This window comes from Perissodus microlepis, chromosome 12 (assembly GCF_051167445.1).
Source record: "Perissodus microlepis isolate ML-2025 ecotype Zambia chromosome 12, ASM5116744v1, whole genome shotgun sequence".
Taxonomy (NCBI): domain Eukaryota; kingdom Metazoa; phylum Chordata; class Actinopteri; order Cichliformes; family Cichlidae; genus Perissodus; species Perissodus microlepis.
In genome coordinates, this window is record NC_140472.1 from 33,357,918 (window position 1) to 33,373,082 (window position 15,165).

The window sequence follows — 15,165 nt, forward strand, 5'->3', positions numbered from 1 at the left end:
CTGGCCCTTGAAGCCTGGAGTTCCCCACCCCAGTTCTATACTGGTCCCATTTAGGTGGTACACAGAAACACAGAAAAAAAGCCTCACCACCAAAAAATGTGCTATTAGTGCATGGGAAGCCATATATGACAAATAGTTGCATTGAAATATTCCAAAATGCATCAAACACAAACAAGATGTAACTGAAACTAGGGTAGGTAAAGCAAATGGCACCCACCTGTAGCTGAAAGTGACTCTTTATGTAGTAATGCACAGATTTAGGCCTTTCTAACGTTCAAATGGCTTATTTATTAAAAACTAAACTAAACAAAAGTCAAACGCACAATCAGAAAGCATTTTATCACGGGTACCTACGTGAAATGATGTTTTTGGCACTTTGTTTGTCAGCCCTGGAGCTTTTGTCTTGATGGATAACATCATTTAAGAGCAGAACTGAGTCACTGTAGTTGCACCTTCCATCTCAGTTTTCCACATTCACTTAAAGCCACTGGAAAATCACACGACGTATTTTCTTCTCTTCCGTCACATTAAAGCTTTATGACTTGCATTACATATATGTGGCTTTCCACTACTTTGCTGTTCTCTTGAAATAAATGTACACCATTACCGACACTCTAATCATCTTACAGGAGTCCTAAATCTTTATCAGCATATATAGTATATTGGGCTTAAAAATTCACAGCAAGCTCACAGGAAAGAGCATCAAGATAAAGCTCTGAAATCCCAAACCGTCAAGCTCTCTTAATCCTCCCACCTGCATTTTCCATAGCCGTCAGTGAACAGCAGCCCTCCATATCGCCTGAGAAGGGGATTTAGTTGTAATGCTTTCGGAAATACAATGCATAAAATCAATTGTCAACTCTAACAAGCTGTTCTTAGGGCGGATGGACGGCCCTCTGGATCTGACAGGGTCTGGGCTCGGGCTTTGAAAGGTTAGCGGCTGTACAGCGCTGCAGCATTTGATCCCACAGTTACCCGAATTTCAGAGACAACTGTGCAAATCTGGATAACCTGGGAAGCCAGACGGGCTTTCGGGGGGCAACAGCTGCTTAAGTCCATTCGCTGCCTGCCAGAGAAACTTTATCAGGGGAAGTGGAGGTTGAAATTTTATGGCAGCTAAGCCCCCTCCATCAAATTGTGAAAACAGAACCTTGTGGCACAGATCAGGATGGATTTAGGAGTTTGCTTGCTGTTTTCTTGGCTGCAAGCGCTAATATAAAAATAGGAGAATGCAAAGACCTTCGGATGCCGCTGTCCTCATGTGCCACTTTTATTCCAAGCACGACGTTAGTTTCCATCTGAAATACAATAGTGAATTGCAGGCAGACGCCGCTACAGTGGAAGGACGTGAATTTCTCCAGCGTTCAGTCAGAAAATTACCACCAAAATTCACTTCTCCTCTACGGCGCTTCATGTTTCTGTTTTGTAACGCATTTGTGAATTTCTTTCCTGCTAAAATGAAGAATATGTGCAGGATTTAAGCTTCTTTAAACACACGACATCTTTTGGGTAAATCGGCTGCTTTATTCTCCTCTCAGATGTCTTTTCATCTCCAAACTATTTTGTTTGTTCTAGTATAGCAGTGTGTTCATATGCACCGAGTCCATTTACATAGCACATGATGTATAAGCTTGAATGACAGCATGGTATATAAAGCGGCTTCAGTGAAGTAAAGGCAATAAAGCAGATGAGTGAAAAATGTGTGAAGAGTGTTTTTGGAAGACAAACTCGGCATCGCTGCAGTTGCATTTTGTTTTTTCCTCTTCTTCTTTTCATTTATGTGTTTTATTGTTTTTATTTAAGACACATCAATGGCTACACAGCCTTCATAATGATAAAAAAAAGGCTTTTTAGATCTTGTTGGTAGCTCTGATGACGGCTCAATTTTCCCAGAAGGGTAGCCAACTCGATCGTTGGACTTATTTCATCTCAAGTGATTTTTTTTTACCCCTTCTGTGTGAAGACATTCAGCTGGTGTTTGCTAGAAACTCGGACGCACATTTTTATGTGATCTTGCACAGCGTTCATTACTGATGAACACAAACCGAGAAAAAAAGAATAAAGGAGGAAATTCATCATGCAAAATGCAGGAAGAAGGAAAAAAAACTTTATACATTAACAAAATGAAACTGCATCGTGTTTGAAACAGCAGCAGTGTTCATCCAGTTAGAGCGAGGCTGAGGTAGAACACACGTGTTTTGTAATATCCTACAAATTAATTTGCTAGTATTAAATAAAAACAGTTAAAATGCAAAAATGTAATTTTGATCATCACCACATCTTTACCTGTAGTTAGATTAGTCATGCCTGCCAGATTTTACTTCTGTAGTTATTATCTTTTAATTCATTCCTTTATTTCAATGTGTTTAATATAAATATCTGATGTTTGCAGTTTAAAATCAGAGGCCAGCTTCTACATAAACCCACCCTGTGGAGGAAGTCGTCATACACCAGACTTCAGTCTAGAAATGTCAACTTTTATGGGCTGAATACTAAAGTCAGATTATCACCAAGTGCTTCCTGCAGCCTGTTCTGTTTAAAACAACCCCGCGTGTAGCTGCCGTCCTAAGCACAACGGTAAACAGAGCAGACGAACTGATATTTCACTAAAGCTGTTTGTAGAGTTGTGCGATTTCATTTTTAGGAAAAAGATGATTTCTAATGTCTCTGTTTTCTAAAAGCTAAGTGAAGGGGCGAGAGTCTTCTCATGATTTAGTTCATTATTGAATTATGCTGCATGTAGAGGTTTTTTTCTTTAAAAGAAAATCTTTCTGACTAATCAACAATTAAAGGCCATAAGTGAGTTTTTCTTCAGTGTCTTTGTAAAAATTGTCAGATTTCAGTTACTTGAAAGGAAATGATCAGACTGTGACTCCTATTTTATTGCTGTCAATATGTCAATGCATTTGTGTGTGTTGTGATTATATAACTGGGAACATTTTGAATACTTTTAATTTTAATGATTGATTAGTCAGTTATTCAGAAAACATTAATTCCCCAGTGGCATCATCTTCCATCTACTTATTTCTTCTGAACACTGAAACTGCTTTTACTTTAATTCCTTTGTGTGGGATCAACAAAGTTAATCTGATCTCATAGGCAGAAGACAAAAAAATCGCTCTATAAGGATATAATAAATAATTACAATTAAATTAAATCACAGTGTTAATTAGTCTTAATCCTGTGTTTTTGTTTCAGAGGAAAAAGAAATCGAGACTCTTTAAAGATCTCGTTTGACTGTGAGATGATGATCACTGCTACATTTATAAATTCAGTAAACAGCGTGCGGGTCTGTTCGGTACTTTAACAACATTCTGCTGACTTTTACTTTTGATAGATTAAAGTAAAAGCTCGATGTCTAGACATGCAGGTTTAAAGAAACTGCTCCTCGTTTGTGCCGTTTGAATAGATTTGTTCATCCTCCGTCTCTACATCAAGTTTCATGAAATTTGACTTGTTTTTTTATGATTTTCTAGAAAAAAACAAAACACAAACCAACAACAACAACAACACACAAACACAGTCGTTATGACTTTACAACCTCATGTGAACAGCTGAGAGTATTTTGGTTCATCTATTTGTAACGTTAAAAAAAGTTTATTCATTTTTTTAAAAAAGGGTTTTACTAAGAAAATTCTGGTATCTGAAGACAATTTCAGTTTTATGAATAAGTAACATCTTTACTATACTTCAAAACTGACTCGTGGACTGCACAAGATTATTTCTCGATGTTTAAAATACCAGAAAGGACATTAAAAATCAGATTTTGCTGAACAACACTCATGAGTGAAGCATCTAAACTAAGAAAAAAAGTGTTTTCGTGACACAACAAATCCTTCCTCAACATGGCGGAGGGGTTATTGTATATACAGCCTACACACACACACACACAAACTGACCCGTACACACACATACACACACCTCAGCTGGCATCTTGTCACAGCATGCAAATGTGGATAAAGCAGAAGGTGTACGAGCGCATATTTTTTACTAAATGGAAGACCTCATTTTTGGGGCGTTGAAGACCTTGAAGGGATTTTGTGTGTGTGTGTGTGTGTGTGTGTGTGTGTGGTGCCTCCGGTGACTGACTTCACAGGGGGAGAGGCTGCACACTGTCCACTCTGTCCACACACACTCTGTATAATCATGTTCCCTGTCGGGCCCTATAAATCTGTAAGGGCCCAATTAAAGATAGCCTTTAGCATGACCACCCCTACCAGCACACATGTGTTAAAAAGAAAGAGGAAGAAAAAAAACACACACACACAAAAACACTGTTCACTTTTTTGTTGAATGTATATTTGATACAACAGACTGCAGAGTGTACAAGAGTGACAGAAAAAAATCGTCAGATTAAAAATAAAAACAGTGTAAAACTCAGAAAAGCTTTAAAAACAAAAAAGACGCAGCGGCTCACACGAATGTGAGTCGAACTTGGTCTTTAAGGTTCTACGTGAATATAAAAAAAAAGACTTTATCTATTAAAATGATAATTTACAATTGTGCACATGAAATGAGCCGATACAGAAAGTTGTGCATGCATATCGAACTGAAGCCGGAATTTGTTAAAAGTGGACAAAAATCAAAATATGAAGTTTAAAGTTGTTGTGAAGATGTTTTAAAAAAGTACAAAAATACTTGCATTTATAAAAAAAAAAAAAAAAAAAAAAAAGCATTAATTTACAGAGAGGTACAAGCAAATTTGATTTGTTACCTTTAAATGTACAACAACGGCGTATGTGGTGTGGGGAGGGGACGCAGCGGTGACTTGTGACATGCTGTAAGCAGGATGAGTTGTGTTGTGACTGCTATGTAAATATGTCATTAGTTTGGGTTAATAATATTCCCGTGCTCTCGGTCGCTACATAAAGAAGACAAGATCTAAGTGCTAAAATTTCTCCGTCCCCTGCAAGTCCAGAGCTGATGAGCCTATTAAATGTCAGCCTGCAAAATTATGCAAGAGGCTAAAAGCGTTTAAGTCGAACATAAATACCAGCGCACCCCGAGGATTCGATTCGGAATTATTTATGTCCCTCCGATCGGGACGGAGAGGAAACAAAGGAATAATTAGTCCGGCGTGCTGCTCGCCGCCCGTCTCACGCACCCTCGTGCCCACCGAATGCGAGACGCTCGCCCGTTCCCCCTCAAACTTGATGGTTGTTGAACTTATTTTTAGTGTCATTTGATAAGCTTCCCTGCTTGCACAGAGACATCCCACTGACCCAGCCACTGGTCATTGTCTATACCGCTTCCCGTCAAAGCCGGCACGCTTTGTCAGGTTTCGACTCGAATATCCATTTTGCGTCTGAAGTACGGTATCCAAAGTGACTGGATCATTCGAGCCTTTTTCTTCAGCTGCTGCCCCCTTTCCTCCCCCACAGTGTTTCCGCTCACACTAACATCATTTGGGATTGGCGTCGTGACAGCGCGCTTGAGAAATCCACAATATATTTAAGTACATATCCCTTCCTTTTTGGGTTGGGGCGGAGGAAGGGGAGGGGGACGAAATAATTTCTGGAAATGAACAATACTTATCCGTCCATCGCATCCGCTGCTTTGGGTTTACGTTTTGGACGTGGTGCACCATCACCGTGGCGCCGTGTCCTCTTTTTCCTGTGAATAACGCGGTAATAGGTCATTCAATGTCAAAAGGCATAAAAAACAGACAGCCAGGTCTTCACAGGCTGCTGCTTGCTGTTGCCTTTAATTATTTTAATTAAACTTTGATATTCCGCTGCTGAGCGAACTAGCGAGTTGCGACGCAGCTCGGGAGCCCTCGGAGAATTGAGACGGAGAGTCGGGCAGTGTCGAGGCAGCCGCATCTATATCTTAAAACTCTTAACTGATAGGCCTGTTTATGGTTTGTGATGTGCTACGCCTTACTGAGCAGGGAGCAGACTGAACTGAAAACAGGGGCAAAAAACACCAAGCACCATGTCAAGGTCTTAAAGGCATCAATCCCTCAAACCTAGCTGGAGATCACCCCGGTCAGGAGGCTGTCCTGCGGTCGAATAACGCTCTATTAATTTCCTTGTCCCGAGTGCATAATGAAAGGAAGGTGTATTAAAAAAAAACAAAAAACTAAAGGGCAAAGTCTTGGTGCCTTCCAATACCTTGGGGCATCCTGTCTACAATTTGTCATGCGTGTGCACTTCTCAGTGTTAAAATGACAAGATAAGCCAGTCAAAGGGCAGCCGCCAGGCATCCAGCACTGCCGAAGTTGGAGAGGAGTTGTGATGAGACATTGCCAAAAGGCAGTGGACTTCTGCACTTGCGAGGCCCTCTGGGATTATTCCGACTTCCACGCCAAAGGCAAACAGCCCCTTCCTCCATGTTTTTTTCTTTTTTTTTAAAGATAGCTTCTGTCTGTGTCCACGAAATGAGGTTTTTCACAGAAGCTGCAATATGGTCAGAATATGTTAAGCCTTTGGTGCGCATGAAAAGCTAACCGTGTCTGAGTGCTAAGTTCTGGGGCGCGCTGCATTCCTGCTTTGGCCTTTTTTATTAAATAAAAAGATTTGGTTTGAGGAAAATCTAGTAAATAACTTAATAAATGAAAATTAGAGCACTATCGTTCTCCCCTTGTGTGATTTTTAAAACTGCAGAGAGGAAAAGAACCAGAGGGGGAAACTTTGTGCACAAAGTGAAGCAGAGCGAACAGATAGTGGTTTTAGCTGCAGGGCTACACGTCTTTGAGAACAACCTGAAATTCTTCTCTTGTCCACAGCAATCAGCACATGCTGGTTTTCACACAGTAGTTCTTCTTCTTCTTCTTCTGTTTTACACGTGCTGCACACGGCTGAAATTAACACACCGGCCCTGAAAATGACACACACACACCGAGAGGATTAAAACTTTAGTAATAAACGTCCACTTTGCATTTTACTGCAGTTTTTCAAGCAAATTACACATTTTTTTAAAATGTCTTAATATTAAATAAAATGATTTGCATTTGATTTTGAATTTGCATAATTTGAAAACATGTATTCCTGTGGGAGATATTTCTATACATATTATATATTCTTTAAATTGGTAAAAAAGAAAAGTATAATTCAGACAGCAAAATAAATCAATCAATATTGCGATTATATTATAAAATACTGATATAGGTCTCACAAAACAATCCCCTTCCCCATGCACAAAAAAAAAAAAAAAATCAAAAACCAAACTGAAGAAGATTTTCATAAACACACACAGAGCGCGTGTAAACACACCGGGATGGATATTCAGAATAAATCAAATGAAACAAAATCTACACTGAGCTGAAATCTTTGTCTCAGCTTCAATCAAACGAAGAATCAACTGGTGACCCTGCAGCAGTGCTTTAAAAATAAAGCAAGCTCAAAATAAAAGAGATCTCAGTCGTCCCTGTGCATTGTTTTATCTTGTGTGTGTGTGTTTGTAGCTTTGCCTGAGCCTCTCTGTGCGGCAGCGCCCTGCTCACTAACAGTAGGCTGACTGGCACCAAGAGGGAGCTCTCGCACAGCGAATCCCCAGCAGCCCGTCAGCCTCCATCCTCACATCTCTGCCTGCGTGAGCCTCCTCTCTCTCTCTCTCAGTTTCCTTTAGCCTGACTCCAGCATCATCCAGGTGCTCAGCTACACTTCATTCACTGATGCTAGCTGTGGAATTTGTCTTTCACTCATTGTTTTACTGGGTTGTTCTGTAATTTCACTGATTCTTTATTATGCAAAGCTCGCGCCCTCTGTGAGGCGAGAGATCTGGTTCAAACACAGGCCAAGAGGTCACAGGCCACAGACCAACTGCACAAGAGGAGAGTAAACAGGAAAATCCAGCGCATGTAAACATCTCCTGATCTTCTGCATGGAGTTTTTGGCGTTTAGGTTTGGCGAATGGTCAATTCACACATTCAACAATAACAACAGTACAGTTTGGACCCTTAACTTTCTGAGGTCGAGGGCGTTCCTGGGCTGCCTGTGTGAAAAGCTTCTGTAATCTCATCGTTAACATGATCGATTGAGTTCTATACATTTGATTTTTTCTGGAAAATGATCCCTAAATCAAACCTTTATGGGATTTATGAGCTTAAAGAAGAAGAAAAAAACCAGCCTGCTTTTTATGCAAGTCCTGCAAAACTCATGAACAGGTACTGCGGCTGGCAGGGTTTATAAAATCAGGATTTCTGCACGGCTGCATTGCTCTGCAGGAAGAGCAGCTCACTGACTCACAGCAGCAAAGAGTAGATGAACATTTTATTTCTGCTTTTCAACACAGAGGCAGCTGAAACGCTTTGAAGATTTCATCTGAAAGGCCCCGATTCATTTCCTGCGCTGCATTTGTACCGACACGGTGACACGTGCACATGTTCGAGCGCTACAGCTGCTTCTTTCTCCTTCTGTGGAAACAAAAGCACATTCTTTCACATGCAGGCCTAACGCCGTCCAGGTGGATGCTTCCTATTGAGGCACGGCGAACAAAAATGACCAGGACTTTGGCTCCCGAGCTGCCTGCTGAATGTGGAGCTCAGCAGCCAGCTCCTCTGGTCCCGGAGCTCTTACAGTATCTGCTCTACAGTCTGGCTCGGGAGCAGAAGTGTGCACGGACCGACTGTGACAAGGGCTTTAGACAAGCTGGAGATTCTTCCATTTCTCATTATTTGGCAAGGCTGGTGGGTGTTTGGTGGAGGGGTGGGGGCTTTGCTCCATCTCTGCATGATAAGCCCCTCGACGTGTACCCTCTGCAACTAATCTCACACAGTCAACAAATAAGGCACATCAGATGCTGTTTTGGCCGCGGCCATCAGAGCGGCTAAGTTCAGTGGATTTTACGGGTTTTATGTCGCGGGGGCTTGCGAGGGAAGAAGCGTTCTCTGCAGTGGCAGAATGGCAGGCGAAGCAGGGGGATATGGTGCGAGGGCGAAGCAGGTGCAGCACAATACGGTCAAACCCATTCCAGTTCCCCTGTTCCCGGATAAACGGGGCCTGACTTGGCAGGGAGCGCTGCATTGTAACTGGGCCATGTTGGAGAGACGGAGGCCCACCTGTGCCACCTGCAGCGGCAGAACAATAGTCTGAATATGTCAGCACGGAGCGTCGGTGAAGGCTCATCAGACGGACGGCAGCGTGACCGCGGATGGACGGTCGGATTAGTCAGACGGGGAGGTGGAGAGGTGCGGAGACGAGAGGAAGGGGGAGTAGGTCAGAGAGGGTCATCAAATCCAAATGAAGACTGTGATTAATAAGGTTCATTACAGACACCCCGCTGGCTTTCAATTGAAACTAATGGAAACAGCTTGCAATAAATGAATAAATATATTAAATAAACAAAATAAATGCTTTAAGGTTGTGATAATTTTTAACGTACCGCAGAGGTAAAACACCATAAAAATCAAAGGATTTACGCACCATTTACTCACAGTTTTGTTCTGCAAGACTCTCAGCACGAGAACAAAAACTTCCAAAGTGGAAGGAATAATAATCTGATCGGGGCTGTCGCCACCTACGCCGCAGCCGTGTTAGGAGGCCTTCGCGGCGTGCGGAGAGGAGCCGCAGAGGTCCACGTTCGTCCAGTCCTCAGACAACATGTTTGTCACTTGGACTGTCGGCTCGTTACTTGAGGCACAGCTCCAGAAGTGAATTGGTGTGCGTGTGTTTGTATGTGTGATTTTGACTCTCATCTCTCGCAGCGTTCACACCCTGAGCAGCTCGAGTCCCCCACAACTCTTTGGAGATCTCTGCTGCACGAGGTTGTGAGATTCTGCAAACTGTTAGTGGCGACTAAACTCTGCGAGATTTTTTTTTCTTGCTATTAAACGAGCCCGCAAATCATAACCAGCAAAGCTTCAGTGAACTAACAGGGAATTTAAGGAGCAGTACTTTTCCTTCTTTTTGTACTCGAGTCGTGCATTTTCACAACAAATTCGAACCACAGATTGGCTGCCACATGTCTGCGTGAGGTTTAAACATCTCGGTGCCTTTCAGTAATATGAAACTGCAATATTTAAGGTGTCCCTGTCTACCTTTTTATTATTTCAGTGTTTTCATTTACTGCATTTGTATACTGTATGTTTGCATGTATATATGCATTGACCACTGACATCAACTTGGAGAGGGGATGACTTGAGTCGACAAAGTCTGTAAGGTTGTGTAAACTCTTCAAGAAATGTCACATAACCTCAGAAAGCTTTGGCTTTAGCGAACCAGCTTTCATAACTTGTGTGTGTGTGTGTGTGTGTGTGTGTGTGTACACTGCAACTGTTTCCAGAGTCAACTTTCTATTTAAAAGCAATATCTGCACACAATCACTCGGGTCCTCGCGAACTTATTTAGAGTGAACTGTGTCTGCTGTTGACATGAACGCAGATGAACCTGGAGTCTGAAGCGTTTGAAATGTTTGTGCATGAAATGCTTTTAGTAAGCCGGCACAGCTGCGGACCCGGCTTTCATTTCACTAAAGAAGCGGAAAATATTATTTTCCGTTCACTGCTGAATACTTTCCTACGCATTAGGCACTGAATGTGCAGGGTTTTGGGACACGCGCAACAAGGGTGGACTTACACCTTGACAACTTTCTGGGTCCCCCTGTTGGCTGGAATAACACAAACCTGAGCATGCATTCCAGACTTTCTTGCAGTAATTAAGCAAATAACTTGTAAACCATCAATGATTTATAAGCTAAAGAAAAACTTGGGTTTGTCAGAACAAGTTTGAAATGTTTTTCCATCGGCGTTTTTGGGAGATTGCTGGAAATAAACACAGCTGATGGAGAATTAGCTGCTTTCCAAATGTTTGTATTGGCTTGGTGTATTAATTGATTGTATAGTTTGTCACATTTACAATATCAGAAACCAAAAAAAAGAAGATGCACGAAAAGAAGAATCCATTTAGGTTACAGAACGAATCTCCCATCTGGACTGTAGTGTGAAAACACTTGCAAGCATGAGAGTTGTAATCCAGTTGCAAGATGCTTATTTTGCAGTGATAAGCTACAGGCTTTGAAAGATTTTATTACCAGAACAGAGACTTTTTTTTCCACATTAGGGCTTTGCAGCGTATACAGTAGCTTAGTTAATCTAGGGCTTACTTAATCCAACAGCAACACTCATCACTCATTATTCCAACACTCGTCTCTGGTTGAGACAAAATGTTAATAAGCTGAGCAGCAAATTCATACTGCAAAGTACTCGCGTACAGTTATGCATGTTGCATTTCTCTTACAGTGACCACGCGTGGCACGAGGTCAGGCCGCGGTTTTTCATGATGCACACTCGGGCATCATATGTCAGAGTAGTGACCCTAACAATGAGAAAGATCATACGTCCAACACGACTGCAACAAATGTTTCTAACACTTATGAAATATTGTATCCATCGATTGTCTGCAAAATTTAAACCACTAAATAAGAGACTTGTCCCAATGAAACACGTTCGCTGTATATGAAGCAGTAGCATGTGCACCCAAAATCTTTTAATAAATTTTTAGATAATATCATAAATCCTTTGTAACAATAAATAACAAAGCAACAATCAGCTTCCTCAGATCGCTAACTTCCTGATCCTGTTTTCGGACACCACCTCCACCATCTTGGACCGGAGCTGGTGATAAAAGTTTCTTTACTGCTCTGAAGCTCAAGATGATGGAGTTACAGTCTGTCCGACCGAGAGAGGAGAGATCAGAGATGGCTACATGGGTCTGAATACAGCAACGACAGCGAATTTAACAGTGTGTTTGTTAAATGTTAAGTACCACAGGTGGTCATCAGGAACTAAACTATCAAAATAAAAGTGAGGAGACCGTCCAACAGTCGTGCCGCTGCCTCAGAGAGATGAAAAATAAAACTACACTTCGCGTGCATGTTACTTTGACACAGTCACCTCCATCACATCACTTTCAGATGGCAACAAACACAGGAGGCTGTTTTCCTCACCTCAGCAGATACCACACCACAAATCAACTGCACGTCTCTGGGATGAACAAGTCCGTCACGCCGAGGCCTCAACCCAGACGAGGTAAACATCCTTCCTCCAGAAACCACAGGAGTCCCCCGAGGTTCAGTGTAAAAGCCAAAATACTACTTGATATCCTCTCTGAACTATTTCACTATTGTGTGAAGATCATTCTCTCAAATTAAATCACATATTAGTGAGAGACTTATGACATTTTAGCTTTAGCTGCCAGAGTTTGCTCAGGACTTCATTTCATATTTTTCATGTTTCTTCTGTTTGTGCAGGAAACTAATATCAGTGCACCACATTTGATCTGCCCCCCCTCCTCCTTTGTATTAAAGGGCCTTACTGCCTTTGCATTGCAGTGCATTACACACTAGCCTGTGCTGATGAGATCAAGGATAAATATGCATTTTAAGACTAATTCAATGACTATTTTAACATTCCTGTCATGACCAATCTAGTCCCGAGTCCGTGTTCCCTCTCTGGGTCAGAGATATCGATAACAAACACTGATAACTTTCCTGATTGATTCACGGCTTATCTTTATATCAATATGTTTTGAATGAGATAATACAAAGTAAGGATTAGACACCAGTGATTTTTTATTCTTTTGTGAGACTGCTACACTTCACACTTTGACTTTAAGTAGATGCTGTACAGGGATGGATATATGCTACCATCCAACGGATGTGGATTCACCGGGTATCCTGTTAACTAATAAATACGAAGGTTCTTCAGGGACAGAATTTTATGAAAGATGAATGCAAAGTTTCCTTCCATGTTCAAAAAAAATCAAGGAATCAATTCTTTAGGGTTTCTGAACTAAGCTATAAGCTGCTTAGTTTTAGTAATCGGCTGAGTTTTCATAAACAAAACACCAAAAACAGACAAATCCGATACCATGTGACCATGTTGTTGTTTCCTGAGTTACATTATGGATTAACTTGATTTAACTTAATTTAAGCTCTTTTCTTAAACCTTATTTAAGACTTCTGTGAGCCCAACAAAAATGTAAACATCCACTTTTAAAATCACACTGACAGCAGTGATCTGAAGAGAACTTAACTTAATCTGTTGTGTTTCATAACAATTTCAATTTATTTCTTATAAAAAAAACAGGAAAAATTAACTGAGTCAATAATGCAGAATCACACTATCTCAGTGCGTCTAAAGCAGGAGCAAATATAATTTGTCTCAGAGACCTGCAGGATGAGATTTTTGTCTTTTTAAGATGTTTAAGCTACGTGAATTAAGCATCCCACTGTTACCATTAGACAAACAGACCAGAAGAGTCCGTATAAACTTTAACTAACACCACCGTGTGCTGGAATTCACACGGTGATGTTCCTACAAAATTGAAAGGTCAAGGTCAAATAAATTTATATAGCACATTTCAAACAGCTGATGCTGCACAAAGTGCTTAACAATGGTATTAAAAAGCAACACTGTAATACAATAATAACAATAAAAAAACAATAATAGGACAATAAAAGAATTAAAACAATAACTAAACTAATTCAAATAAGACCAAAATGCTTGGGTCATAGTGTGTTAACAGCCAGGGCATAGAAATGTGTCTTTAGTAATGATTTAATTGCTCAAGTGTTTGTGCAGATCTAATATTTAAGGGGAGACTATTCCAAAGTGTGGGACCTGCCACAGAGAAGGATCTATCACCACGGGATTTGAGATTAGTCCGTGGGATGGACAGCATTAGTTTTGAGCTAGACCTCGTGGTTTTTCCTGGAGCATAGGCAGAGAGGAGCTCAGACAGGTAAGGAGGGGCTCGGGCATTAAGTGACTTAAAAACAAAAAGTAAAAGTTTAAATTGGATCCTGAAGGAGACAAGAAGCCAGTGTAAAGAAGCTAAAACTGGGGTTATATGCTCTCTCCGTTTGGTACCACCAACATATCCACGTGACGTGAACTCAAATCGATTTTAATACTTTTTAAGTTTTTTATTAGTAAATGTTTGAGACTTTTAAGAACACGCAGCCACCTTGTGTATTTGTGCAGCGTTGGTTCAAACCCAAGTACAAGAAAGCAAACACTTGATTAAAAAAAAAGGTGTGAACTATTCCCTTATGAAATCCACGATCTCCCGGAAGCAGCAGACTTCGACATGTTAAAAAACAACTCCGCGCGGTGTCATCCTCCCCTTCGAGTCCCTGCCTGTCGAGCCTCAGCCACCAGACATGTGTTCTGTTTTACTCGGTGTCCTCTGCCACATATTGAACAAATTAAAAGTTCAAGTTGGACGGAGAAGCACAGCTGCACGGGGACAGAGGACAGAGCCAGAGTGTGAGCAATCCTCCCTTCATGAGGCTGCTGGCCCTCTTCTAACAGCCCCTCGTCCACACACACACATGCTCAAAGACAGACACACACATATACACTGCCCACACAGCACTGCCATCTGGCCTGCTGGGAAATCAGAGCCACCTGAGACTCGGCCAAATACATGATGCTCGCTGACAACTTGGGCATTTCTACTGATTGTAAAGAGATGAATAAAGATTACACAAGCACATAAGGTACATTGGAGGAAAAAACAGTAACTCCCTTCAGTACTGCTGTGAAGTTCAGCAGATAGCTCGGAAGAAGCTGGCAAAAAAGTAAGACTTTCAGGAGGAAAGTTCCAAAACAGGAAAGAGTTTCCGTTCTTACTTAACGGCCTTAAGAGCTGTGCGTATATGCAAACACTATAGTGCAGTGAGCCACAATACTACACGCACTTTGATACTCATTAAGCTTCTGTGTCACTACCAAAAACGTGCAACTGCATGGTCAAAAGTATGCAGACAGATAAAGCACAGACTGGATTGCGTGCTCCTGTAACAACATCCGTTTTCTGGACTAAGCTGGCCGCTGGAATTTGCTTCCTTTCAGTAAAAGATCCAACACTGATGCTGGGTGTTAAACTCTGAATATATCCCACAAGTGTCGGATATGGTTGAGGGTAGAGTTCTGTTAACTAGTCAAATTCCTCAACGTCCAGAGTGGTGTACAAATTCTTGATGAACCGGTCACATATGGGACCCTCAGCGAAAATTTGAGACACACATCCATAAAATATCAAAGTCATTGTTTCTGCCTTATACTTTGTTTCAGTTTGACTTTCCTTTACTGCTGGTTCCACATCTTTGTCCGACAATACTGTGTTTTAAAAACCTAACCATGTCAAGTCTGAAAATTAGCTGAGGCTAGAAGTCCTGCATATGCTGCAATTTACTTTAATGGATCAATATTTGTGTGTA

General features: G+C 41.3%; 1 protein-coding gene across 3 annotated transcripts in view; it reads right to left on the reverse strand.

The window, feature by feature from the left end:
* Window positions 1-4,277: 4,277 nt before the first annotated feature.
* antxr2a (ANTXR cell adhesion molecule 2a) overlaps window positions 4,278-15,165 on the reverse strand; it is an 83,826-nt gene continuing 72,938 nt past the window's right edge. For all 3 annotated transcript variants that reach the window (XM_084945180.1, XM_084945181.1, XM_084945182.1), the window contains one exon: window positions 4,278-6,819. In XM_084945180.1, the coding sequence (XP_084801306.1) occupies window positions 6,781-6,819 (39 nt within the window). In that variant the 3' untranslated portion in view covers window positions 4,278-6,780. The remainder of the gene's footprint in view (window positions 6,820-15,165) is intronic.